This window comes from Anopheles coluzzii, chromosome 2 (genome assembly GCF_943734685.1).
Source record: "Anopheles coluzzii chromosome 2, AcolN3, whole genome shotgun sequence".
Classification (NCBI taxonomy): Eukaryota; Metazoa; Arthropoda; class Insecta; order Diptera; family Culicidae; genus Anopheles; species Anopheles coluzzii.
Genome location: NC_064670.1, coordinates 17,449,253 through 17,476,866, shown reverse-complemented (window position 1 = coordinate 17,476,866; position 27,614 = coordinate 17,449,253). Strand labels below are relative to the sequence as shown.

Here is a 27,614-nt window from a genome sequence, read left to right as displayed (position 1 = left end):
CCAGCACTCACATTCCGTCTGTTACCGCCGTACGGTTCGGACGTGGCGAACGCGCGCGTACTGACCAAGCTTCAAAGTGTATGTACGTTGTTGTTGTTGTTGGTGGTGGTGGCAATCGTGGAAGAGCTCAACCCGTCTGCTGTGTCAGCCCGCTGCCGTGTGGATCGCAGAACGCAAATCTTGTCAAATTTTGTGAAACAAAACCAACGTAAAAGTGTTCCACACAACGGATCAAAATCGGTGAGCCAAGAGTGGTGTCAGAAAGAGTGTGTGTGTGTGTGTGTGTGTGGAAATATGGTGAGCAGAATTTGCATCGCATACCACGTGGTTTCTTTGCGGCAACTGTTCACCCTTAGCATCGTCGTCAGCATCCTCTACTAAGCGATGCAGAAACCCGGTACACCGACGGTTCGTTAGTGCCGATCGTTCCTCACAAAACCGGAGCAACAGCACAGCCCCGGCCCGACCAGCACCTCGGAACGTATCCGGTCTTTGCCTGCCGGTCGTGAATTTATCATACGGCGCCCACGTGTGTGTGTGTGTATGCGTTCATGTATGTGTGTTTGTGGTGTGCATTCGAGAATCATTTGCAAAGTTTGGGTACGGTGGGATTTTCCCTTTTTTTATCATACGCGCGCGCTCGTTGCAACCTTTCAATTTCGCAACATTCTCAAAAGTGCAGCTGAAGCGTGATTCGTCGACAACCGCCGGCAAGTCAGCAGTGAATCGAAAGCGGGTAAAATCTTCGCCCCCCCCCCCCCCTCCTCATTTTATCCACCCTCAAACGGTACGTGTGTATATATGTGTGTATATGTGTGTGTGGTACGTGTGTAAAGAGCAAGGTGCAACCAAGTTCTGTTGGTTCCCTCTATTCCCAGCTTCTGATGGGTAATCCTTTGAAGAAACCGCTCAATATACGTTCAGCACCATAAGTAAGTGAGTGCACTGTGTGCATTGTTGCTGTTGGTTGTCAATTCACCCATCCGGAAGTCGATGAAATGCAGCATCAGTCAGTGTCAACCGCTGTAGTGTGCATCCGTGTGTGGCCCGTGTGGGGGATGCTGTTTTCCGCCGCCGTGTGCGAATAATCCTGCGCAGGCAAGTGCAACGCAACTGGATGGAGCGCTCTGCCGTGCGATCATCGTTACCGGTGTCGGTGTAGCTGTGGTGCCTCGTGGCCAGTGTAAATTGGTTTCTCAAATTCGCTATTCAATGTGCCGTACCGTCCCTTCAACGGTCCCCTTCAACTGGTACGGAAGTACGTGTTTCGCAGTTAGGTGAAAGAAGCAGACGACTAGATTGCTCGCCGTGTGCAGTGTGCAGAAAAGGGCAGCAGCGGCAGCAGCAGTGCACACGATCAATCAAAGCTACCTGCGCAACGGTGTGATTAATAGTGAAAGTGTCCGAAATCTCTGATAACAAAAAAAAAAGGGAGAAATACAAGTAACGCTGTCAAGCACAGTGCAGCGTGTTATTGCCATTGTACCGGTTAACGGAGCACTCTGATACCTTTAGTACAGCGTGCAAGTGATATAACCAGAGTAGGTGAGAAGAATGTGAAGGTTGTACTTCTTTACCAGACGTCTCCAACCATCGCACAAATTTTGATCGCAAGTGTAAGTGGATCTTTCTGGTGTGCAATGTTTCCCATTGCACTATTAATTCTACACACAAAAAAATCGCCTTACACACACACACAAAGCATAGCCCGCCCGTTGCCCAGATTGCAGGCTTATCGGTGCTGACGATCGTATCGACGACCTGGCTACCGAGAAGGCTTAGTCGTTCGTCGCATTGGCCCGTTTTGTGGATACAGGTTGTTTGTACGGGTCAGTTGCCCAACCGCCCATACGCTCAAGTGACTCGATTAGCACCCAGCTGTCGTACTGTGCACTGTATGAGTGTGGTTGGACGGGGGCGTGTGGCAGTGTTGATTAATGCATCTGCCTCCCAGAGCTCTTTGCACTACTTCAGGGCTATCTCGGTATGAACGGCACACACGCTGTATAACGCTGTGTAAATGCAGTTTTTTGTTATTACTGTTGTTGTGGTTGTTGCCGTGTGTACGATACCATAAATGCAGCAGAAGTGCACTTCTGGTTGATATGTTCAATGTTAGGCGTTGGTACTGGTGCGTTGAGGGTTGCATTATCAAACAAATCAATTAGCAGTTTTACAGAAAGTGGGAATCGATTAACATTCTAGCTGATGGACAATATTGTTTATATTTTAACATCGTTGCTGAATGTAACCAGTACAAAGATCGTCCTACTAATTAAAGGATTGGTAATATGCTTGTTCGTTGGTTAGTATCGCCAACTCCAACATTCCGTTCGACCAAATAAAAGGATGCCGCAAACATTTCGTACTACTTTTCCGAATGTTTACATGCTTTTGTCAAAACTGGAAAAATCCAAAATCATTATGTCCCCAATTCGATGTCAACATAAGATTTAAAGAGCTTGCGGACCATTCCTGTTGTGTTCCTTTGTGTGGAAGCCCGTTCTGCCGGAAACCCGGTGAAAAACTCAACACTTTTATTCCAGTCGTTGGTACTCCATCCACTTCTTGGCGGTAGTAGACTAGCTCTGGTAATTGGTCGGTTTAATGCATTTGGTATCAATGTTGACCCTGTCCACTGTCGAAAATATACAAGTGTTCGACCTGACCTTGGTTTAGTTACAGTTATTGGTCCGGTTCAACTGATTTTTTTTTTTTATTTTCTTATGTGTTAGTATTTTGACGACGAGAAAAGGGTTATATTTGTGTTGAAAAGCTCAATAAGTACAATAATTTGAGGAGTATATGTTAAAGTATTTGTTAACGTAGTAGTAGTTGCAGGTACTCTTATTTTGCTTTTCAATTATTTTTATCATGCAGCAAAGCCATGATATTTAATTAGCTGAATTTCTATTAAAAAAAACATTGATCTAACACAGGGATCTTCAAACTTTATAATTTGCGGGCCGCATTGCTTCGCAATGCGCATTTGCGGGTAATTTTAACGTTATCTTTAGCTAATGAGCGACCATTAAAACTCGTTTTCATAAGACAAGTCAACAAAATATTCATTTTAAGCTTTACAAAGTGATCCCAGGCTTCATTATAGGGTCCTCTGAAGATAACCCCTGATCCTGAATTCTTGAACACCTCTATGTGATAAACTCTCTGTAAGGATGCTGGTATGGGTCAATCAATAAGTCAACGAGTATCACTTCATGCCTTTTTGCTGGCATACTAAACTAAAAACGAAGCTCACAAATGCGTCTAAATCTTTCCTTGCCTTGCGATAGCTAAACTTCAACCCCTGCAAACCGTTTCTTTTGCAGCCGTCTGCGAACCACCCTGTCCAGCTTCAGAGCACGCATGCACACATTCACACACATACACACATACACATTCTGACACGCTCAGACAGTTGCTAAGGTTCGCACTTATCCCTTTTTATATTTCGCATTCACTTTTGGCAGATGTGAAACCCTATTTTCTACGCAATTAACTCTGATTATTGCTCCCGATAATAGCCGACAATGATTTTTCTGTCTACACTGCCGGCGGGTTCGGCAGGCCAGCCTCGGACGCTCGGATTGTTTCCTTTCCGTTCCGGCACCACAAATTCTCCTCACTCCTCCACCCGGACCCATCGTATCCAGCTCGGGGTTTTGCTAATACCCGTATAGGCTTAAATCACGCCGTATCCCACTGATCTTATCTTCGGTTGATTGCACCTTACCGCCGACGAGGGGAAAAGAAAGATCCGGCTAACCCTGCGATACTAACCCAAAGGGCCTCTCCAAGTTCCCCATCGACTCCCCCCCCTCTCCCTTTGCATGGCTGTGTTTGTGTGTGGGTGCGCAAAACCATAAGAACTCAATAACCCCTTACAGGGGCGAGGCGAAACACGTAAATAACGCTGCTAAAAACATGCAAAATGATCCCTTTTCGCCTGAACTGAACCGCTAAAACACTTCATCCAAACCTTCACGGTGCTGCCACGCTCTAAAACATTCCTCGAGAATTAATTCTTGAGGATACACTTCTGTATCCATGCCGTCCGTCCCCACGGCAGGCCGGTTTCACCTAGCCCGATCCGTCCGATTGTCGACCTAACTGGAGCTGGCAGCTTTTTTTGTTGTTGCGTTTGGCTTTGCCGAAAAAAGCCATCACACGCTTGTAGCATTTTATTATTGTTTGCGCTGGTACAACAACGGGTTCGTGAGAGCGGGCGTTAAGAAGTTGCTGTACTTTGATCCTCGTTTCCCGGGGACCTTCGCTTTCCTCTTCGGATTCCGTTTGCTGGCCGGGCTTAATCTCCTTGGCACACGCAGGATGGCTTACGTCGGATTTGGCAGGTTTGAGCTTCGAAAGGAGGCTCGAGAAAAGTGCGTGGTGGACGGGGTGTGAGAGGGAAGGAGGTAGTGAAGATTCGGGTGCTACCGTTTGTCCGTGCGTTCATGGGTATGGCCACCACTTGCCAGCCGGAGTGAAAAAGGTTTTGATGAGATTTTAATCAAGAGACAAGGGTCCTGCTGCAGCAACAAGGCGGATGTCTGTCAGCTGCGAACTGTTACCCAGCTGACATGGCTTTATTGCGGGCAGCCCCGAGAGGCAGACGCTATTTCGCAGAACTTATTTAAACTGATTTGTGTTTATGCTGTTGCGGGGCGAGGGGAGCAAAAACGTCTTACGCTATTTCTTTCAACACTGATCGGGTAAGCCAGTGGGAAAATTTGCCCATTTCCTAGAACCTGTTTCTATTTATTTTGCTTTATTGATGGTAAGTTGCAGTACCGCATGGCTAAATTGGATTGAAAGATTGCCCGTGACAAGTGAAGGCACCCTTGTTGCAACATAATTTTAATAGAAAATTATTGTTTCAATTTACACACCTTTCCCCACCTTTAGAGCACCTGCTTCCTACAAACATACAGTTTTCCTCCGTTGACGAAGCATTCTATGTTTTCACAAAAGAAAAGTATATTACTATAAAATTCATGGAAAGAAAAGCATACATGAAGATCGCTTATATATCTCAATTGAAGATATTTTATAAATTAGATTAATGCATCTGCACACCTTTGTCTTGCTGAGATTCACTGGAAACTCATTCTAAACTGATTGTGCAATGATGTTTAGAACACGATAATTTAGTTTACTGTACTGTATGCTATTACATCTACAGGCGTAATAGCACAGTACGAAGCCTGGCAGAACATTTAATTTATTCAGTGTCGTCCCTGTTAGCTTGCTCAATCCTAGGAATCTTGATGCAATAGAATGCCATTGTTTTACGGCTCAATAGTTGTAATACCATTGCTGTACTCGACACGTTGTAACACATTGCGTTCCTATTACCCTGTAAAGATATAAGATACTATCTGAATATATTTAAACTTTTACACAACATTAAGATTTAAATATTCCAATACTAAGTTAGAAATCAGTTAAACAAAAAACAAATCATGTTTTGAAAAGTTATCTAATTATTTCAACCAATCTTGACAGATCACCGCGCACAAGCAATACGGTGAACTACTAAAGACCTTGGTAGCAAATCAAATTGCAAAAGCAGAAAAAAAACATTCGATTGACAAGTTCGCCCATAATTCTTTGTCACCATTTGAAAACTGAGTAGCTTGATTGGTTGAACACTTTGAGATTTTGCTTTTGCATCTTGTACAAAAAACGATTCTTGTTTTAGCTTGCAAAAAACACACCCGTCCAGACAACAATGCATTCGGGACGAGTCTTCCAGCACTGTCGCAAAAAAGCTTTGAGAACATTCCATCACAAGAAAAACACACACACACACACACACACACACACACACACACACACACACACACCTAGACATTTCCATTCCAGCATGCCACTGAGTTTTCCATCGAACCGATTGAAAATTGAATGAACCATGCTGTTTATCGAATCCATCCTTGCATCTGCTTTGTCCTCCATTTCGTTCACTGAAGAGTGAATATAACAAACAAAGCAAGACTTTCTAGTTTCCGACGGTCACGGAAGTAGGGAACGTTGTCCACTGGCATCGTTAGTAGCTGCATAGCCGCACCGGGAAGGCATTGTGAAACCAAAACCTTGGCTCTAGCCTTTCCCTTCCGCCCATCATCGTCCACTCGCAACTAGTTCGTTAGCGTTCCTGCACGTTTGGCAAATCGAAAACCCACAACGATATTGCCAATCAATACGAAACGAAGTGTTGTATTTGCCATTGGGAAGTGATCCACTTTAGTGTTCCTGCTTATTGTGGGACGGGATTCACTCACCGGTACAAACAAGCTAGACGATGTTTGATTCTTAAGCATAAAGTATGTATATAGTGGAGTGCGGTTGAGATGCGTATCGAGTATGCAACAGCTTCAGCTTCCTCGAAACCGGGCCAGAGCTACTTCCGAGACCTGATTGATCACGATGACATCTTTGATGGTAGGCTGGGTGTACCGGCCCACAAGCTGCTTTGAAATGGACACCCATCACGAACCACTCGACCGCTGTTTGGCTCCGTGTGATGGGTGTAGAAGGTATTTGCCAATTTGTGAACATTATATTTTCAGCACTATCTTTCTCTCTCTCTCTCTCGCTCCCGTGTAGGCAGCACCTTCGGTAGCCTGATCTTTGAACTTTAAACAAACACATTATTGAAAAAAAGTTACGCTACTCGAGGACGGTATGCAAACAATGTTCAACTAGCGTGCACCTTGGGACGGGCTCATATTTCTCTCGCATTATTCCGTCGCTCCTCGGTTTTTTTTTGGCTACGATCCGATGGGATTTCTGCTGCGTAGCGTACACCTATTTATAGACTTTACCGTCAATTTTACACTTTACCGCTGAATCATGAGCGCAAAATTATCGTTCCACTGTGCCGTCACTTTTCGCTATCATCGGTGGTGCGATCGACACATTTCGCGGGCACTGGAAAGTCTTTGTCGGCTTACCCAAAAGGGATGGAAGCGAAATGCGTAGTTATTATTGAATTTATTGTCGCTGTCGCTTCGCGTTTCAGGCGATGGCAGGTGATAGTGTTTGCGACTGTGTAGTTTGGAGGATACGCAAACAAATTGGTTGCTTCCAGGCAAGTGTGGTTGTCTTCTGCGGGCAAGGGCGCGAGAAGGTAGAAATGGCAACCTTGTGTGCAAAGTTTTAGTTGTATATATTTTGTATTAAAACAAATTAACTTTTTATGAAGTTGATAAAGCTGTTTGTAAACAAATCACACAGGTGCAGCGTTGAGTGTTGTACGTTTATTGAATTGAATGCAATCTTATCTCATCATATGTGTAGCATTTTATTCAAAATATGTAGTTTTTGCTATCGGAAATTTAAGATCTATTTATAACACCGATGTAACATGCTTCGAGTAGTGCTGCTGTAAAATGCTTTATATATTGCACTAACAAAGGCCTGGTAAAGTCTTTTTCACTACAATTATTCCCATTGTGTATGAAAAAGAAAAGACGTTTTAAACATAATATTATTGTTTAATTTCAACTTAAAATCGTTATATAAACATTCTTTTTGTAAGTGAACATTAGAACTTTTTGTAAGTGATTGATATGATAAACATATTTTCAGAAGATTTTTATTTCATTGCCATAAAATGTATCATTTGAACTTTTCGTAAGTGATTGATATGATAAACACATTTTCATATGTTTTAATTTCATTACCATAAAATTTGATGTGATTTGACATGTGGTCAAATCGAGTTGAAAAACTTGTTCAGACTACGATGAGTGAGATACATCAACCAGATCAACATACATCATATTCATTCTTCTTTTACTTGGCGTAACGTCCTACGAAGACATGGCGGCCTATACAGGTTTTCGAGGCTTTATACATTACCACGCAGCCGGATGGTCAACCCTTGCTACGGAGGGATGGTCCATTCTAGGCTTGAACCCATGACGGGCATGTTGAGTCGTTCGAGTTGACGACTGTACTGGACCGCCCCGACATCATATTCATATCCATATTTATTCCGAAAGTTAACCAACTAGCGCAAGCTTACACAACCTACTTATGATAAAATAATTAAATCTTCGTTTGATCAATTACACCCAACAAATAGAAGCAATCTAATTACGCCAACCATAAACACAAAACCACGAATGCTGATTGGTGAAATTGCTGGCCTTCAATTACGGTGGTCAAAAACACGCCACTCGAAACAATGGCACTTTTGCGGACAAACCTTTTCATTATCATTGCAGGATAATCCACAACCGGCAGACACCAGCATCAATTGCCCATTGAAATGTGCTCGGTTCACTGGTTCACCGGCCATGTTTAACCGGTGTCCATTTATTCATATTTAACCACAGCTCGAACGTGCAGCTTGCTACCGGGGGTGTAGCGTTTTAGGTGAGAACGTGTGTCGGTTTCGATAGTGGTTGTTGAACAGACACCCGTACCCAATTTGTAACCCCCGCTTTACACGTGTTAATGTCGATCGCTAGGGTTTGCTCTGTTGCACAACAGAGGGTGGTGGGATTTTCCAAACTGAATGAGCGCCTGATTGTGTACGGGACACATAATGTTCCGTTGCATTTCAGCCTTATTGGCAGTAATGCATGAAGCTGACATTCGATTGGCAGTGGGGGAAGCCGGGCGCGGCAAAAAGGTTGGAAAAGATTTGTCGCGATGATGTGCCGCCCGCATTGACCCTGAAGCCCACAGACCACAGCTGTGAAATCTAAACGCCACATTATACAACCCATACACACCCATTCTCCAGCTACACCCAGCGCTACCGTATCATGCCACCGTTCACCAGGGGCCGGGTTGAAAGCCACTCAGCGATGCAATCGGCGAACCAGCCTGCCTGTCATCGCCAACACTACTAGGGGAGGGGGAGGAAGAGGTTACCACCATGCTGCTGTGTCAGTGCCGCCCCCCCCCTCCCGTTGCCACTACCTGCTGCCAGATCGCGCTGGAGATAATCTGCGGTTATGTTACCACTTTGTACTCGCGGAAAGTTTAGATTTCGAGCAGCCGTGTAGCCACATACGATCCTCGTGCAATGCCATTTGCCGGCTCGTTTTACATACATACCGATAGGGTGGTTGGCGCTGGACCGAGTGCTGTGGAAAGAGAGGTGAGAATGGGGAGGGAGGAAGGGGGAGAATAAGCCAGTGTTCGGTAATGTTAACCAGCGGTTTTTCTAACCCAAGTACCGGATAGTGCACCACCACCACTACCAACACTGTGCCCCTGGTTTTTGGTAGAACTAAAACGAGCTGCTCGTAAACGGGCCCAACCCGCTGTTGATCGCCGTGATTGCGTACCGATGTCGGATTCGGAACAACATGCTGCTGCCGCTGTTGGTTCAAACTGCGACCGAATGCTACCGATTGCTGTTTGGGGCCCATAAATTGAGCCTATCGTGCCTATGCAATCGCAGGAATGGGCACGAAAATGGCGTGTCGATTCGTACTAATTAAATGTGCTGTGCTGTGTGCTAAGTACAGTTGTTAGCGATTGATAGAAATCTAATTATGTGCTGCAAATTACAAGAACTCTCGGGCCCGCAGTCATTGACGTTCAGAACAGGGCTAAAACGTTCTCAAGACTATGCACGACGAAATTCGGTGTAATTAGATAGTGTAAGCTGTGAGCTGAGGATCGTTAAACGGTCCGGCACATGTATAAAGGCCCGATTGCCGTCTTCGTTCCCGCAGCCTAAACTTTAGAATATCCGGTTGTGTCGTACAATAAGTCTGTAAACTGGCAAATGATTCGCGAAAAAAGTCTTTACGCCAAAAATGAATAACAAATTTTATCGCTGAAGCAAAGCGAAAATTCGCTATGCCCAGTCGAGTAACTCTTCCCCTCGATCACATGTTGAATAATTGCCATGGTTTTCCATGTGGTTCAAAGATTTTTTTTTTAAATGAAGCTAACATTATTTGTGTACGATCTACACACGGTGATCTTACTCCACCAACACATGGTAACTTCATTCCTATTGCTTCCACCCTCATCACATTTTTTTTTAAAAGCTGCCCTTTCTCCCTCATAGAAATGGCTAAAATCATGTTTAGCTCCGTGCGTCTTGTTAAAGAATGGGACAAATAAAATCGCAAGTGAATTTGTTTAAAGTTCGTCACAGTTTTTTCGCTAGAATAAAACAAGCAATTAATACACTGAGGCGATTGAGGGGACAAACGATTGAAATGAAGCACATGAAAGAAGCAGCATACGACTTCCAATGATCCTAATTTGGCCCAACATAGGCTTAAAATCGAACTAATTACTTATGTGGTTTGTTTTTTTTTACGAATTAAAGGTTGATAGCTTAAAAGCCGAGCTGTGGCAGACTATCTGCAAGAACAATTTTATTCCAAAACACACACAAGATGTAGACGTTTCCATTTTCAAAATACAAATAAATGATCAGCACGCGTAGTCTACGAACGCCAATTGCTAGTAGCACGAAGCAATGCCACACATGCTATTCAAATATTCCAATCCAATTGGGGTATCTCCATTATCTTCAAGAATTCGACATGCTATTTCAACACATTTTAACAAATGCTGCACACAATATTGCCTCTTTTATTGCACCCATGCATAACAGCGACAAGCGACGACGGCAGTACTGGTTGGCAATTATCAGCCTCACTGCCATCTGAGTGAAGCATCTGTCGCACAAACTCATAAACGGTCGTTTCGGTACGGCACGAGGTGTGTTTAACACCGGCATCAAACCGGTTCCACAAAACGAATGCGCGCCCAGCGCCCGAACCATTCGCTACAACTGGCTGGCCGGAACACGGGACGGGACGGGCAATCCGGGGCATTGCGGCTGCAGCCATACCATACCACTAGCGGTGCGCATAATGATCGCATATTTCGTAATTCCTTAACCAAACTCTGGCCGAACGGCGGAATGTAGCGGCAGTTCCTTCGCTCGTCCTTGCGTGAACGATACTAGCCAACCGGAACCATCCACATGTGCAATTTCAATTTAAATATTTATTAGACTGTGAGCTGAGTTGGCCCGGGCTCGTGCTGATGTGTAATACAGTATCTTTCCTGCAGGTCGGTTCCGCTTCCCAGACACGCGAGCTGCTGTTAGATTTCATTCATACTGATGATTGTACGGTTGCACATTCACTTTGCCGGGCGCGTGCTACGATGGATCGGCGGAATTATGGCAGCCACCGCTGAGCTGAGCTGAAGCCTCGGCATTCCCGGCCAGCTCTCTTTCACCCGCTCTGTGGCGTGCGCTAGGATACAAGACCGGTTTAAACACACATAAACACACACACAGAAAAACAAGTCAGCACCATCAGAACGAATTCGCTTAAAGTGACGTGTGAACCAGTCAACCATGGACGATGGAGAGTCCTTCGGTTGGTGGTGTGATCATTGGAAAGCGTGGCGGTACATGGTGTCCTGCGCCAGTTACAGTAACAGTTCCTCCTCGCTGCTGTGGGGTCCCGATGTGCTGTGCCGGTTTGATGGCGACGACAGTGCTGACAGTGCACGATCGCACCCGCTAGGCCCGCCCGGGAGCGTGGGTGCGGTCGAGCTACGGACAGGAAACAGTACGGGCAGCCTCTACCGGGCCGCCACCCAGTGCTATCAGACGTTCAAGTGTGGCCTGCATTCCATTGTGTCCGGCAGTGATGGTGTTAGTGGCGATCGACACACCGAGGAAGTGCGGTGGAACGATGCACTGTACGAGTGTGCACCGGAACCGGTTGCGCCGGACAGTTGGCAGCAGCTACCGAGCACGAGCTGCCGCACCGCCGCATCACACAACATCACGCTGATCGCGCGCCAAGTGTTCCAGCCCGTGTCGGAGCTGATCGTGAAGCTGCCGAAGCTGCTGCTGCAGCTGACCGAGGTCAGCTTTGGCAGCTTGGACACGATCGACACCGATCGGCTGACGGTGGACGGTTGCTGGAATGCGTCGCAGGCGCTACTGGACGCGGAACGACCGACGCCCGCGCAACCGTCACAGACCGCCCGGGCGGTCCCGGGGCCCGTGCAGTCCGTCCGGCTGGTCTGTGGCAATGTGTCGACAGAGTCGCCGTTGGGCGCGGGATCACTGTTCGAAAGTGACGCGTTCGAGCTGGTAAGCGTATCGCTGCTCGAACCCATCCAGTGCTGGATGAATGTCGAGCTGCGGAATGCACTGGTCAGCCCCACCTGGCTGAACGGGGCGGAGCACCATGCCGTGGCGGCGCTCGCGGGCTGGAACCAGACGCAGCTGCTCGGGGAGCTGCCGGCGGGTGGCGATACGGCCCCGGGCCGGTACGAGTGGAGCTTCCTATTCGTCATCCTGTTCATCTTTGCCGGCGGGCTCGGCAACATTCTCGTCTGTCTGGCGGTGGCGCTCGATCGCAAGCTGCAGAACGTGACCAACTACTTTCTGCTCTCGCTTGCGATAGCGGACCTGCTCGTTAGCCTGTTCGTGATGCCGCTCGGTGCCATACCAGGATTTCTAGGTAAGTGCTGAAGTGGGAGCTTTATCGTTTGATCATTTTCTTTGACTCCAGCTCAAGGTGACAATATGTGTATTGCGCAAACTCATGCTAAATTTGATCATTATGTTTCCTTTCTAACATAGGGGGCCTTCACGATTCTAGTTAGTTTTTTGTATGGAGTTTGACAGTTGGAGGCTGAAATCATGTAAACACTCCATACAAAACCGCACATAAAACTAGCCTGCAATTTTCAGTCTAGATTATTCTAGCCCCAAAGCTAGAATTAGATTCGATTATCTGCTCGAAAACACCGGGTTGTTTACATTTATCCCAAGGTGAATTGAAGAGATCACGTGGTGGAATCTGGAATCAAAGTGTATTTAGTCCAGGTGATCTCATGGCATTTTTTTAGAAACAATTTTGAATACCACTTTTTGACAGGATGGGTGAAAACTTTTGCTCCAGCGAGCTTTCTGGAGGCTTGACGAATACTCTAAACACTCTTAAAATCTTCATTCAGAATCAGAAGCGATAAAAACAGTCTTATAAATTCATACATCTTGGGATAGTCCCATCTGTATATTATACTCCCATAGATAGCTGCTCGAAAACTGCTATACAATGCAAACAGCTGACTGGCTGAAATTTCAGCCTACGAACTTCAAACGGAAAGGGCCCCATAATTTTAATTTGTCCTGTTTTCATAACAACCGCATTAATAAGTAATAACTAAGCGCAAAACAATGAAGGTAGCAGATTTACCAATACTGTTTTGCTAACATGGATTTGAAATGTGCTAGACGTATTGAGGTGTGCTTTGTTGTTCATTTCAAGTTAAAACACTCAAAACATTCGATGTTGATGATACTCCAGGATCAATGCGAAGTAAATTTAATTTATGCTGAATTGCAGATTGAATACGAGCGATTGGAACAAAAGCTCATTTTAGCCTTTGAACATTCAGTTCAAAGATCAGTAGATGAACAGTAGATGAACATTCTTCAGTAGATGAGCATTCTTTGTTCGCCAGTACCGTAGTGAGGGTCGCTCTGCGTCATATTATGGAAATAATATTGCTTTAGAACGTATCAGGACGGGGTCCCACAGCCTTGGAGTGAAGTGATAAACTCCGTGTAATGTTGAAATCAAATTAGCTCCATTTGGCATGGTTCACTGAACTTTAATCTTTTTTCAAAAGTTGCTTTTTGTTCACAAAACTCCTCCCATGCTCACCAGCACGCCCAGCAGTTCCAGCAGAGTACATTATCCAACCAATCAATATGGATCGCCCAAACCGGTTCGTTACGCTCGTGCCCCGAAAGCTGAGGATCATTAGAGCACATCGCCCGGGTTTTTTGCACGTCTCACTTTTCACACAAAACAAACCCTATTTATTGCTCTTTATTGCTTTGCCCTGTTCGGTTTCCGAAGATGGCATCCCGGCAGGCGGTTTGGCCGGCATTCGAGTGGCCAATATTCCCGCGCGTCCACTAGATACAAATCATCATTAGTGGCGACGGCTTTGATGTACGCCCGGTTCGCCCGAGTGGGTACTTTCCCGTGTGGAATTGGTGCGCCGGTAAATCATGGCCTACTAAAGGGGTGGGGGATGGGGGAGCTGTATCCCTCGCTCGACCCATTTGTCGGCCTGCTCCAGCCCGCCGCGGGATCGTGCCGGGGTGTTTCCACATTTCTATTCATGGACCATTTAGAACGGATATCAATCAATCGTACAACCGGGGGAAAAGCACATTCTTTCCTTCGATAGATATCCGTCCCAACACTCACACACACACACCGCTTCAAGCTTCCAAGCAACACCCTTGCCTTGTGGTGCTGGTGGGACGTCCATTTCAGGGCAGTGACAGTTTACTGCTGTGTATAAATCCGTTCAATTTCACCGCACGTTCGGTGTGCGGTTTGTTTTTTGTTTATCTCTCTGAAATGGCAGCCTAACGACAAAACTGGTCGGAAAAAATACCCCCTGGTTATTCAAAACAAGCTATCGCCACAATTCCCACGATTGTTTTTCCACACTGCCCCAAGAGTCGCTCTATTTCAACGTTTTTTTCTTGTTTCTCTCTCTCTCTCTCTCTCTCTCTCTCTCTCTCTCTCTCTTTCGTTTCATTTGATGAAAGAAAATGTTAGCTTTTTGTTGTTAGCGCCCTTATGCGCTCCGCTAGTTTGTGCAAGAAACATCGGCCCCGGGATTGTTGGTGTTTTTTGGATGTTTCTCGTCTCTGTGTATTCTTTTTTTTGCTCTGCCACCCACAGTCTACCCGTGCCCGTGCACCGAAACTAACTGGTTTGCAACTTTCGGGCCACGTGCTCGGGTTGGTTTGCTGTTGTTTCTTTTCCCCTGTACCTTGCATTGGCTTTTGTTGTACTACACAAAACTAAGCACCCCCCCCCGCACATTCCCTCGGCCAAATGCGCAGCTGTGTGAATGCGAAAAACATACCATCAAAGTTTTGTGGTCGTAGCAAGGAAGGCGGAAAGATGACGCCGGGCGGTACGGCAGGAAGGGCAAAACATTTACACAATAACACACAGTGTAGCGCCGACGACTTTCTAGCACTTCTAGCAACAAAAAAGCAGCATCAAGTGACGCGAACTCTTTTGCTGCGCTGTGCTGTGTGTGTGTGTTTGTAAGTGCGTGTAATGGGAAAAAATGTGAATTGAATTGTAAATCCAACCATTGGGAGAAAGAAAGAGAATGGCAACAGGCCGGGTTCACGGCCATCCCTTAGACCCGCTGCATCAACGGCGGGTCGTGCTAAACCTCGATGGAGGCGCCCAGTACCGCACCGGACAGGAAGAAAGCGAAAGCTTCCGTTTGATGCCACATTCAAAATGGCGTTAGCTTGGCAACATCCGTACCGTACTCCCAGCCCACGCAACCCACCGGTAACGGGATAGACGGGATGGTGATGATGATGATGCTGCTGCTGCTACTGCTGCTGCTGCCACCGCTTCATGGGTAGGTGGGTAACACGGTGGTCGTTACTTCTGCGAGCGAAAGATTTATGGCGGCCAGTGGCATTTTCTCCTATGCGCCATTATTTATATCACGTTTCGAATGGGGATTGTGGGATCCGCTCGCTTTCACTTTGCGCGAAAGGCGGTGCGCGGGTTGAGCACTGTTGCAACCGTAACTGCACCTCCGCGTCGACAGGGGGCCCGAAAACGCAGCCTCCACCTTCCACCGTCCCAATTATGTTTCGTCCACCGTGCACCCATGCTCGGCTGTTGCGTTTTTCGTAGCGTAGCAGCTTTCGTTTGCCGCCCCTACGATGGTAACGGTTAAGGTTTGAAAGAATTCCTTCCCAAAAACCCGACTGCTCGCTTTGCTGCTTTGCTGGGTGAAATTGTGGTTGTGTTGCTGTAAGTGTATGTGTGTGTGTGTGTGTGTGTGTGTCAAATAAATCTAGCACTGGTTGTGCTAACCGGTGATGAATGGGCTGTGGGTTGCGGGCGAATCATCTGCTTCTCCGGTAAAAGCATTTTTGCCAGCACACGGAACACGAAAACTGTGCGAAAAATTATGGATGTTTTCTTTTACTTGCTCTCAGTTGTTTGGCTTCACGCATGCACATACCCATTTACCGAGTCACACATACATACGCGCCAGATAAACCAAACGACCCTACGAGTGCGGTCCCGATGGTACAATTTACTATTTCAAATGTTCAACCCCATGCGTCGGGAGCCAGCTATGGTCACCCAACCCCGAACAGGGACAGTGAGGCACAGATTTTGACAAACAAGCAACAAAAAAAACGCACCCCCCCCCTCCCCCCCCCCCCACACACACACACACACACACACACACTTACTCACACGTTACACCTTCCATAAGTAAGGCGAAAAAAGTGATACGCCCGAAAAATGGCTACGGCATCATAACCGGCAGGGGATCCGGTCGCCCGTCACCATGCTTTCGGCATTTTCATGCCGCAGGCACGCTCGCACGCGGGATGGGAGTTTTGCAGAAAGTTATGCCGTTGGAGCAGATTATGGGCTACATTAATCAACTTCTCGCACGTTAGTTGTTTGCGAGTGGCCGTGGCCGAGGGGTTCACGTGTTGCCGTGACGTCTTCCACCGCGCGTGGGCCGTGTGGGATACAACAACACCTGCGTGCCTGCGTGCGGTCGAAGCGGCGGCGGCAGAGTGTGGCAGTGGGCAGGAGGTAGATTAAGTGCGTGAATGTGCTCCAATCTGGCTCACCCGGTTCGCTCGCTCGCTCGGAGATTCATCGCTATTAATGCGGGTCAGTGCATATAAATGAAGACCGATCTGTCACACAAACGCACGGGCAGTGATTTCGGGTGTTCCCTTTTCTAGCTACGGTTTCGGCTGCTGGTAGTGGTGGTGGGGATGCTTGTTTGCGCTGGGTGGAGCATTGTGTGCGATGACAGAACGCCGTACGAGGGACTTCTTTATTCAATATATCAACAAAAAACAACAGTTTATTGAAATGAATATCTAAACATGAGTGTGATTGACGTACGCTGATTGATGCGATGGAACGTTGAAGGGGTTATGAATACATTGGTTTCACGTTGTAATCATGTTCAGTTGTGTTACGAAACCATTTGTGTACAAACTTCTAGGAAGTGTTGCGACTTACTCCAATATGGAGATATTATCACTCTTCTTCTTCTTTTGGTGCAAAAACTACGTTGTAGGTCTACCTTTATCAGTTTGGCTATCAGTGACTAATTGATTGAGATAGAGCGCGACCGAATGAGATAGAGCAATTAGACAGTTACAAGTAAAAAAAGTAACAATGAGCATATATTCAATATTTTTGGATCAAAATTGGATAATACCGGATAATTGGTAGGGTAAATATAGAAATCTATTTAAGCTAGTTTAGTGGTACAGATATAGTTTAATGAATTTAAAATGACAAGAAGCTAGATACAATCATGAATCAAATTACGGACAGCTTCGAATTCCAAACATTGAATGTTTTTATTGAATGTCAGAAAATCCAGTCCCTGGCCATACCACTTTTTGATTTAAGAATTGATTAAAATTGACTAAAGTTGACGCTGACCCCTAGTAGGCCCTGATACAACAGTACATACATATTTTATGTCGGTCAATTCATCACCAGATCTCATGCGACAAAATCAACATGCTATCTCGTTCTCACTGGTTTTCTGGTCTGTTGGGTAGAACGAGAAAACTTGTCGATTTTGTTAGTTGGGATGCAGTTTTGCTAAAAACCGATATCAGCGTTATTTCTTCGATAATTCCTATTAATCGCATCCAAGTGCATTGAAATACTTCCGAATCCAATGTGGAAGTAGCTTTCAACGTGAAAATAACAGTGTTTTATAATATTGTGGTCTACTATGATAACAACAAGAAAACAACGACATTTGAAGATTTATGTTACAGTTGGCTCGATGGCCGTATGGAACAGCCCGTCAATTCGCGTAGCAGTTCTTCGGTTATACGCATCTACGAGTACAAGAGTAAAACAGCACCCACACCCCGTTGTTTTTAAGAACGTCGTTCTGTTGGTCTAGAAGGAACTGCCTTCTTTCAGAAAAGAATATTTGGAACTTTAAGCAAGTTAAAAACTAAAAAGGTGTAGTGTGTGTGTGTAAATTTGAAGATTATACTCGAAATTTAGAGGCTGTACGGAATTTGAATCAAAACGTCCGTAATTGGAAACATGAGCTCGGAACTATCTGGAATATGAATCAAAATATCGTTGTAATTTTATGATTATTTGCACTGTTACTGGTAAAATCATTCGATTTTTTTTAAGGTTTGCAAGAAGGGTTGCTTTAGTAAAAGGAGCTATAAAGACCGATTAAAATTGAATTAGTTACAAAATATGAATGTCAAAAATATCTCAGGTGTCCGCAATTCGAAGCAATACGGTGTATGCACATTTCTACATAAAGTCACTGAAATAGATTTTATACCAAAACCACAACATGATAAGGCCACTTCACTCATCCCGAATAAATAATACAATACAATGCAACAAATATATGAAAAAATCCTATTTATTGACTGTACTGTGATCCAGCTTGTTTCTTTGTCGTATTAGTATTAGTTGAACATTAGTTTTTTCCCCGGGAACATTGTGGAAAATCACAAGGAAATGCATTTAATTCGTCATTCTAACATGTTTTATAGTCTAAGTAGTTGCATAGTTGATTTTTTTTTGTGAATTTGGTGAACAATAACCCGTTTTTAATAAAATATAGCAGAAAATCCCAAAATGTTACGTTCAATTTCACTCGAGCTGACTGTGACGGGAAGGACTCTTCACTTCCCGCTATGTATCGAAATGGCATCATTTAATTTTCAAACCTCTAAACCCTTTTGTAAACGATCAGGAAACACTTTGCTGTATCATAAATAACTTATTTACTTGAAATTGGTCGTACGGAACGCATTTCAGAGCACTGCCACCACTAGTGGTACTTCTAACACAATAATATATATTTACCCATTACATATTCACATGTTGTTTCATAAATTTAAGAAATTTTAAATAATTTTTAACATTTATTCTGTGAATTTTTGCTGAAAATCCTTTTATGTAAATTTCGGTGTATGTTCTTACATCTCCATGATTCAAACTAACAAGCCAATCGATTGACTATTTCAGGCTACTGGCCGTTCGGCGTTACGTGGTGCAATATCTACGTTACGTGCGACGTGCTGGCCTGCTCGGCGAGCATCCTGCACATGTGCTTCATCAGTCTCGGCCGCTACCTGGGGATCCGGAATCCGCTCGGCAGTCGGCACCATTCAACGAAGCGCTTGACGGGCATCAAGATCGCGCTGGTGTGGCTGCTGGCGATGCTGGTCTCCAGCTCGATAACCGTGCTAGGTGAGTTGTCTTACACACACACACGCACACGTACAATAATTTTGCACCAAACGGCGATGATATCATGTTTCCAACCGCGATCGGGATAGGTATGATCAACCAGAACAACATCATGCCCGGCCCGAACGAGTGTGTCATCAACAATCGGGCCTTCTTCGTGTTTGGCTCGCTGGTCGCCTTCTACATCCCCATGGTGATGATGGTGGTGACGTACGCTCTCACCGTGCAGCTACTCCGCAAGAAGGCACGCTTTCTCGAGCAGCATCCGGAGGGTGAGCTATTTCGAAGGTATGGGAGCGTTTCGCACACCGCAGGCATACCGCTTGACCAGCTGAACCGTATTTGACTCGTCCACAGACTGGGAGGCCGCTTGGCATCCTCCAAACACTCCAATAACTCGCAAAGTGATGGCTCGTCCACTTCCAACAAAGCGGTCGAGATGAGGAAATTCACCGTCAATAACAATAAGCAGCCGGCGTACGGGCAGCACGATTCGTCGCCACCGTCCTCGCTGCCATCGGTGGCGGCCGGGCACAGTGCGCTGCCCTGGCGATGGCACGGCACCACCGCTGGGACCGGCAAAATGGACAGGTATGTATGTGCGCGGTGAGCCCGGCGCTATTGTGACTGGCGAACAGGCGACCAATTAGAAGGACGGATAGGATAGTGTGGCAATTGAAATGTTCACAGATGCAGTGGTACATCAGTTAAGCCTGTATGTGCATTTTTATTTTACAATATGTACAGTTCCAATTAAGATCCTTATCGTAACACTCACCGGCGGGGTGCCATTATCAGATAAACCTATTCTACATTACATCAACTACAGTGCATAATGTTTAAGCTCAAACTTGGTAGCTTCTTCTTGCAGTTCCCTCAAGGCTCAAGGTAATGCAGTTTCATCAAGAAAGATAAACACATTAAACGCGCAACCAAGCAGCACGTAAAAAGCAACACCAGTACAAGCTGATTCAATTTGTCAAATGAAGCAATGATCGCACCAGCAGCCCGCCATTGTCCTTCCATTACAAAGTGTTGGCTGCCGGTGGGCTGCCGCTGCTAGTGCTCGAGTGCTCAATAATTCCGCAGCATCCGAGTGAGAAAGGTCGCAGATGGCCAGACTTTGCGTTCGCGTTACGTGGCGCCAGCTCAAGGAAAAGTTTCCGTCATTCCATTCCGCCACCCTCCTTACACACACACACCCACAAAGCGCAGTGGACACTCTGGTGCTTTCAACCATTTCAAGCATCTCAACCACGGAATGGAAATGCTGCCAGTTGGCTGCCCCTTTATGCACAGCTACCACGCTTGTGTGTTTGAGTTTTTCGTAGTGTTTCGATCCCCCCGCACAGTCCATCGCTCAACGATTCGACATTCTATCACAATGGAAGGATTTCTATGCTATCGACACCGCCAATGATTGAAGGCTACGTATTACGCAGATACTAAAATGGGCACTCAAAAAAAAAAAAACAGTGCTGTAAACGATGTACATTGTAGAAAATCGTTTTTGTTTTGCTTTTTTGCTTTAGTTTGCGACTCGTATCCATTGGGATGAGGTTTTCCATTCCCCTTTCGCATTGATGTATGCTGAAAGAGAACAGTTGCAGTGTGGGTGTGTGGAGTGCGTTTTTTTTATTTCCATTCAGAAATTTGATCGTTTTAAAAGTTGAAAAAGTAAGTCCACCATTGTCATTGCCAGTGCAGTTGGAAAATATGGCCCGGTGGTGCGATTCGATTGAATCTTCGTGCTACATTTCCTTTTTAATAGTATTGCCAGACAAGAAGAATACATACATTTGCTACCCAGGGATCGCACAATGTTTCTTGTTACTTCGCTTGCACTTAACTGTCAGCAACAGCAAAGCGAAAAGGTTCCACTTTTGTTCCAATCATAACAAGCGAAAACAACCTTCACCTTGCTTCACGCTGCAGTCAACCTTTTATACCGCACCAAAGGGCGTTAATAACGTTAACTCTCGCTCAATTATGCTGCTGCGTAATGTTGCTCTTCCTTTTTCACCCTCACTTTTCTTTTTCTCTCTCCTTCCTCATTCCGCTGACCAAAACCGCCCCCACGGACCACGGCCAACCACCAAAGCAGAATGAGCTCAATCAAAGGCAGCATGTCGCACCCGCACCTGGGCTACAGCAACGGCGGCAACCGCACGATGGCGGGCAAGCGGTCGCGAACCGTGTGCGACCAGGGCACGCAAACGCCGGACAGCATCGAGCGGGAAACGAGGCGCCAAAAGTTCTGCTCCTTCCGGATACACCTCAACAGCGTACCGACGCCGGCGATAAATTTCAATCTGAAGTTTCTCGGCAGCAAAAAGCGCACCAACCTGTCGGCGAACGCGGTCGCCACCGAGCAGAAGGCCACCAAGGTAAGGCAGGTAGTGAAAGGGTAATGGGACGCGGCTCGCGAACACGAACGGTACCACTTCCGGTCCACCGGCTAAATAGTGTGTAGAGGGGGGGGGGGGAAAGGGGTTGAAGGATGCTGCCACCATGGTGCTAAATGGATTGACCAACATCCACTCTTTCTCTCTGTCTGTCTCTCTCGCTCTCTCTCCGGTTTTGGTAAATGGTTCATTGTAACACTGCCTCTGGGCGCGATTTTTAACGCTTCATTATGACATTCATTTGCAGCCTGCAGGTGACGAAATGACATTACGGCACCCACTTTAAGTAGCAAGTTCTAACTATGCTCGATGAACACTTTGTCGCGTTTCTACTGCTACTACGTGCACCGCGTCGATGAGGATGCTTTGCAATGCAGAACAGAACAGGACGGAACTTCGCCCACTGGGATTGAGGGAAATGAGATTTGCAACACACCGACGGAAGAGGAAAAACGACTCCTTTTCAAACACTCTTGAGCAAAAATGCCTCTTTATTACGGAGGACTGGACTGGCCACCGGGATAGGGGGTGTTTCCTAAAACTAGCCAAAATTAATGAGAGGCAACAGTCCACTTTCTCGTTAATTCACCGGTATCCACCATTCGGCCCAGCACTGGGCCACATCGCAAAGTGCGGCAAAAGTAGAAGTAAACAGTGCACAATGCAAAAAGTCCCCGGCACGGACGTTTCTTACTTCCGGCTGGAATGCCGAAACAAAACTTCACAAGAGACCAACACCTAATGAAGGTGGACAGCGAGAGGCGTTGAGATAGTAACTCTTGCAAAACGGGATGGTGATGGGCTTGGCGAAGGAAAAAGGTGTCTACGTAGACAGTGGTCAGGAAAGAATTGAAAAATTGTCACCGGGTTTGACGTTCTTTTTTTCTTTCCTTTATATTTCATTTCGTTTCCGTTCCGCAGCTTCACGCAAATCAAGTTTGTGCCATAAATTTTCTCCCCAGTTTCCGGTTGCGCCTGTGTGTGTGTGTGTGCGCTCATGCTATGATGTAAATTGTTCACAAACTAGAAGGGAAATTTTCACAAAGTTAAATGGCACAGCACAAACCAAGCCAGATGGAAAAGCTGTGGTGTTAATGCTGGGAAAGTATTTTAGTAAGCACGAGATGCCTTTTTTTTGGTCGTCATCCATTGCCATTGTGTTAACAGATATTTCCAGTTTATGCCGCTCAATAAAGCTGCAAATGGACTTATTTATCCGAAGTTTTCTTATTCACCTTCGGATAAATAAGTTTCCTTTTCCAGTTGACATACTTTCTGGCCACTCTTTTACACAGAATCTTGCGTTCATTATTCATTTTCGCAGTGACAGATGACGTCAATGTGTCAGAAATAGTGATAAAAAAAACCTGTTCCACATGAGATTTTAACCACTTCACGTCCATACAGTCCACGTCAGACACAGTAGCAAAACGTTGCATGCGTATTCAATTTCATGATCATAATCTTTAATGTACAGTTTCATAAAACTTCCGTAAAGCAGCATTACTGGTTATAATATTTATCACAATCACAAAACATTCGATTTTTCATTCGACCAATTGATTGGCCAGTTCGAGTGAGCAAACCCGTTACTATAGCGGACAAATGTAACAACTAGGTTCGTCTAGAGTACAACTCTCAAAAAGTGCAAAGATTGGTTTTACTCAAACTATCTCGTTTAAATTTTATCTACGTATCTAAGTGTGAAACAAAGCCGGCCCAGCCGGCAGCTTTTCTTCCGCTTGTGAGCAGCTTGGTTCATGCAAAAAGTTAGCGATTGAAATTAAACTAAAAACTTATGCCTGGTGGCACACTTCCAAAACCAGCGTTACCGAGCCGAGCACACGAAAAATAACTTGATTTGCGATGTTTAATATTCTGAACCTCACTTATACGCTATGCGGCAACGCGTCGAGTGCTGGCTATGATGTTTTTTTTTTGCGCTGATTGACATTTTTACTAGATTGAATTTTCACTTCAATAAAATGGATTAAATGTTTGAATGTGAAATGTTTTCCTGCGTGTGTAAGCAGCGTTTCTGTGAACCCGAATAAAGTCCAGATTGAAGTGTGGAATTAATTTTATCATACCTGGAAGTGGAAATTAGTACTAACGAATCCAAATGCATCGAATGAAAGGCAGTCAAATGTTGCATTGGTTACCAATAAAGCAGCCTCTCGTACAATCAAATCAAAACTAGTTGCATACACTTATTTCGTAAATGTTTTCCGTCTACTCCAGAGTGCAGGAAAATACCTAATAATGGAAACTGTTTGCGCCAAAAATTAAGTTTCTTCTCTGGATTGTATTTGAAATTCCGTTTGATATTAATGCCCACGGTCTATAAATGATCCTTCCAGATCTTTCCCAACCTGTACTAAAATAGAGCGAATGCCTCAGCGACAGTGGCCACGATGTTGCAGTAAGCTAACAAAATCTTGAGCCATGGTAAACACTTCAGTTTTTATTTATCTTTCGTTCATTAAACGTTCTGAGTAAATTAGTGTGTTCTTATGGCTGTACCGTATATCATGGTGCTTCTTACAAAGTATGTTCGCACACAACATGCACAAGGATCACGAGAGCCGGTGTGAGCACTTTGATCTTGCCATTGTGATCCGGCGTACAATGATCCTCCCTTACCTACAACATACATCACCACACGAGCTGCCGACACTGTTCAAACAATTACTTCTGAAACATTCTGTACGTGCGGCACCAAACACCTCAATTTATTCTCACGTTTCTCCACCCCGCACCGCACAGAAAGAGTGTGTGAAATTAAAAAGTAATTTAAAAGTTTTCCACCACACACACACACACACACACGCACGCATACAAGCATCAACCGTGTACGTTGGAGACAGAAGTGCGAGGAAGTGTTGCGTAAAAGTTGTCTGTAAAGAGCGATAATGTGCGCCCGTTAAAAGTTCCTGCTCCGGTGGCCCAAGTTCACCGAAAGACCGTAGGGAGTAGATTAGGCTAAGCTAAACGGCGTTACTTATCTGCCCCGGGATAGGATGGGCAAACACAGACAGTGCCTGACGGTGCGAAGAAACGGTTCGCACCACGTTTGCGACCAATCAATTTAATGAGCCTGTACAATCAGCGACATTTATTGCCACGTACCGTCAAGCATTGATTTATGTTTCGTCTGTATGCGATTTTTATCGCGAAGCGCAGACCGTACCGAGCGAATGCCCACTTCAAAGGATTATTAGTTAGGACTCGGCCACGTATATATTTTTTTCTTTCCTCTATTTCCTATCTATCACTTTCTTACTCTTCCATCTATCTCTTCCACACTCCACAGGTTCTGGGGCTCGTGTTCTTTACCTTTGTCTTTTGCTGGGCGCCGTTCTTCATACTAAACATCATCTTTGCCGCATGGCCGGAGGCGAAGGTACCGGAGCGGATCGTCAGCATCTGTCTGTGGCTGGGCTACGTTTCATCCACGATAAATCCAATCATTTATACGATCTTCAATAAAACCTTCCGAGCGGCGTTCATCCGTTTGCTGCGCTGCCGATGTGAACGGTAGGGTTTTGCGATACCTAGTTGATTAGTGCCGTACGCTTGTATTGCACACACACACACACGCGCTCACTTGTTCGTTCCCGTTCCACAGGTCTGGTCGGCCGCCAAGGTATCGCTCGGTAACCGATAGCCGCGGTGCAATCAGTCTGTGCACACCGTCCGCCCTACCGCTGGCCATATCACTGCAAGGTTCGTCGCTGCTCACGCCCTCCACCACCCAGGCCACCCCGCTGAGTGACTTTCGGGGCAGCTACGAAATCACGGATGATGACTGTTGAGCGAACGATGACGCTCGGAATCCATTCAGAAGCAGAGAACCGACCACATTCGCACAACTCCTTCGTACTAGTTTGCTTGGTGTTGGTGGGAACTCACACACCCTAACCCTGCGTCGGAGCTTGCTGCTTCCAGCCGGCCGTTGCATGCCTCATCCCTTCACCAACCCACACACCCGCCACGGAACGTACAAAACATGTTCACCTACCGATCCTACCGATGGCAGCGGAACAGCAATCAACTTGAAGTCAAATCGTCGTGTAGCAATGTGTCGTAGCTGTTATTGAACCTCCACCAAATAGGGCTTACGGTAGAGACTAGCGAATGTAAGAAAATGACAGTATTTTGTAAGAACAATTTCCACGGTTAGCGTTGTTTGAACTGTGCACAACCCTAAATGTGATTTTATATAATATATAATATATATATATGAAGTAAACGAAAATGTGCTGGTCAATGTACATGCTACTGGTGCGTTTGATAGTTGCATCCGAACATCAACACAACGGTTGTCGATTGTGCAACAACTATAAATTCAAAAAAAATCGAATCGTTTATTTATGTTTGCTTCACATCTACAATCAATATCAAAGCAACAAATGGTGTCATCAATGCTGAAGGGTTTTCTTTATTTTTGTATTATTATTATTTTTTTAAGCTAGGAATTTGATTTTATTCAATTTGAAATTTGAATAACTCGGAGATCAATTGTTCGTTGAAATATTTCATAACGACTTCATTTCATTGGTGTATCGGTTGTGGGGCCAAAGCAGAAGCAAGAATTCTTTGCTAACAAATATCCGAGCGTTCTATTAAATATCAAACGTAAAGCAAGACATTTTACGAGAAAAATGAAAAGAAATAGTACCGATTGTTCATTTTAAGGATCAAATATTAGCAGAAATATTTCAAACATCCCTTCGAAGCTTTTGAAATTTATAGCAAGCTTTCATGCTCGGGTATGAAACATTTCATCGGATATTTCGTTACAGCTTTGAAACGTCATCAACCAGGCTGCTCCATTGATGAGCTAGCATAGAGAAAAATAAACGTTTTTTTTTTTTTAACACCACCTAAACGAACTTCCCCTGCGAATGAACACTTTGCAATGAATTTTACGAAGCAATTCACGAACAAGTGCCGACACAGTCCTTCGGCTGTCCGAACGGCTGTGTTCTGTGCAGTTCTATATTTAGTAATGGTTCGAAGTGCATAGCATCAATACAATTTGCTCTTTTTTCGGTTGTAAAACGCAGAAACACGTTTTCTGGAAGAATGCTTCATGCTGTATGGATTCCATAAATTAAAGTAAAAATTTGGCAGGCATGTACCAGAATGTACACATCACGCGTGTACCGATGGTGGAAACTATCGTTTTAATGTTATAATTATCAAGCAACACAGCGCACAATACGGAACGGAATACACAGAACTACCAGCAAATTATTCTTTACTCTGGCAATATATGATATCAATAATTAAAATGGTTGCGCGATCGAGTGTGGCTGCTAATTAATACACATGCAATTTGACAATTTACGTTCACAACCAACCGTCGGCATCAAAACCACAAAAAATACGACGAAGATCCGCACACTGTCTCGTTTGATAATCAATTATTAACGGATCATTATTTGTGAAATAATAAACAAAAAAATCATTCAACTTATGTTTTCCATTTTGATTGCATTCCAAACATACCGATTGCTGTTGTCGTCACGCACCAACCATAACCCACCGCAAGACGTGTAAACATCCATCATGCTGGCAAGTGTAACATCCGACGTTCGGTCGCCGTTGGTGAATGATTGCAATGTGTTACAATATGACTGGAAATATCTTTCCTATAACAAAGGACGTATACAATTTGTCTACAATTCATGGTACATTTCCTACCATATTACAACCATTTGGTCCATACAGCTGTATGTGTTTTTTTTTTTGTGTCTAAAAGGTGAAGAAGGTCTTTACAACCACCGAACCAGCCTTGCTGTGTAGTGATGTTTAAAATTTTGCAGTTGCTTTTAGTTTTTTTTTGTCCTCTCCACTCTATTTCAATACCCATTTCGTAATA

General features: G+C 45.1%; 1 protein-coding gene across 3 annotated transcripts; it reads left to right on the top strand.

The window, feature by feature from the left end:
• Nucleotides 1-26,001, top strand: LOC120950073 (D(2) dopamine receptor). 3 transcript variants are annotated; one of them, XM_040367815.2, is made up of 8 exons: nt 1-240; nt 11,062-12,476; nt 19,098-19,322; nt 19,412-19,610; nt 19,680-19,913; nt 21,424-21,709; nt 25,041-25,264; nt 25,356-26,001. In XM_040367815.2, exons 2-8 carry the CDS (start codon nt 11,354-11,356, stop codon nt 25,540-25,542), a joined length of 2,478 nt encoding a protein of 825 aa, XP_040223749.2. In that variant the 5' UTR covers nt 1-240; nt 11,062-11,353; the 3' UTR covers nt 25,543-26,001. The 3 variants fall into 3 exon arrangements, with proteins under 3 accessions (XP_040223749.2, XP_040223750.2, XP_040223748.2); XM_040367816.2 differs by having other exon boundaries at nt 1-1,616; nt 21,427-21,709; XM_040367814.2 differs by having other exon boundaries at nt 1-1,616.
• Nucleotides 26,002-27,614: the final 1,613 nt, after the last annotated feature.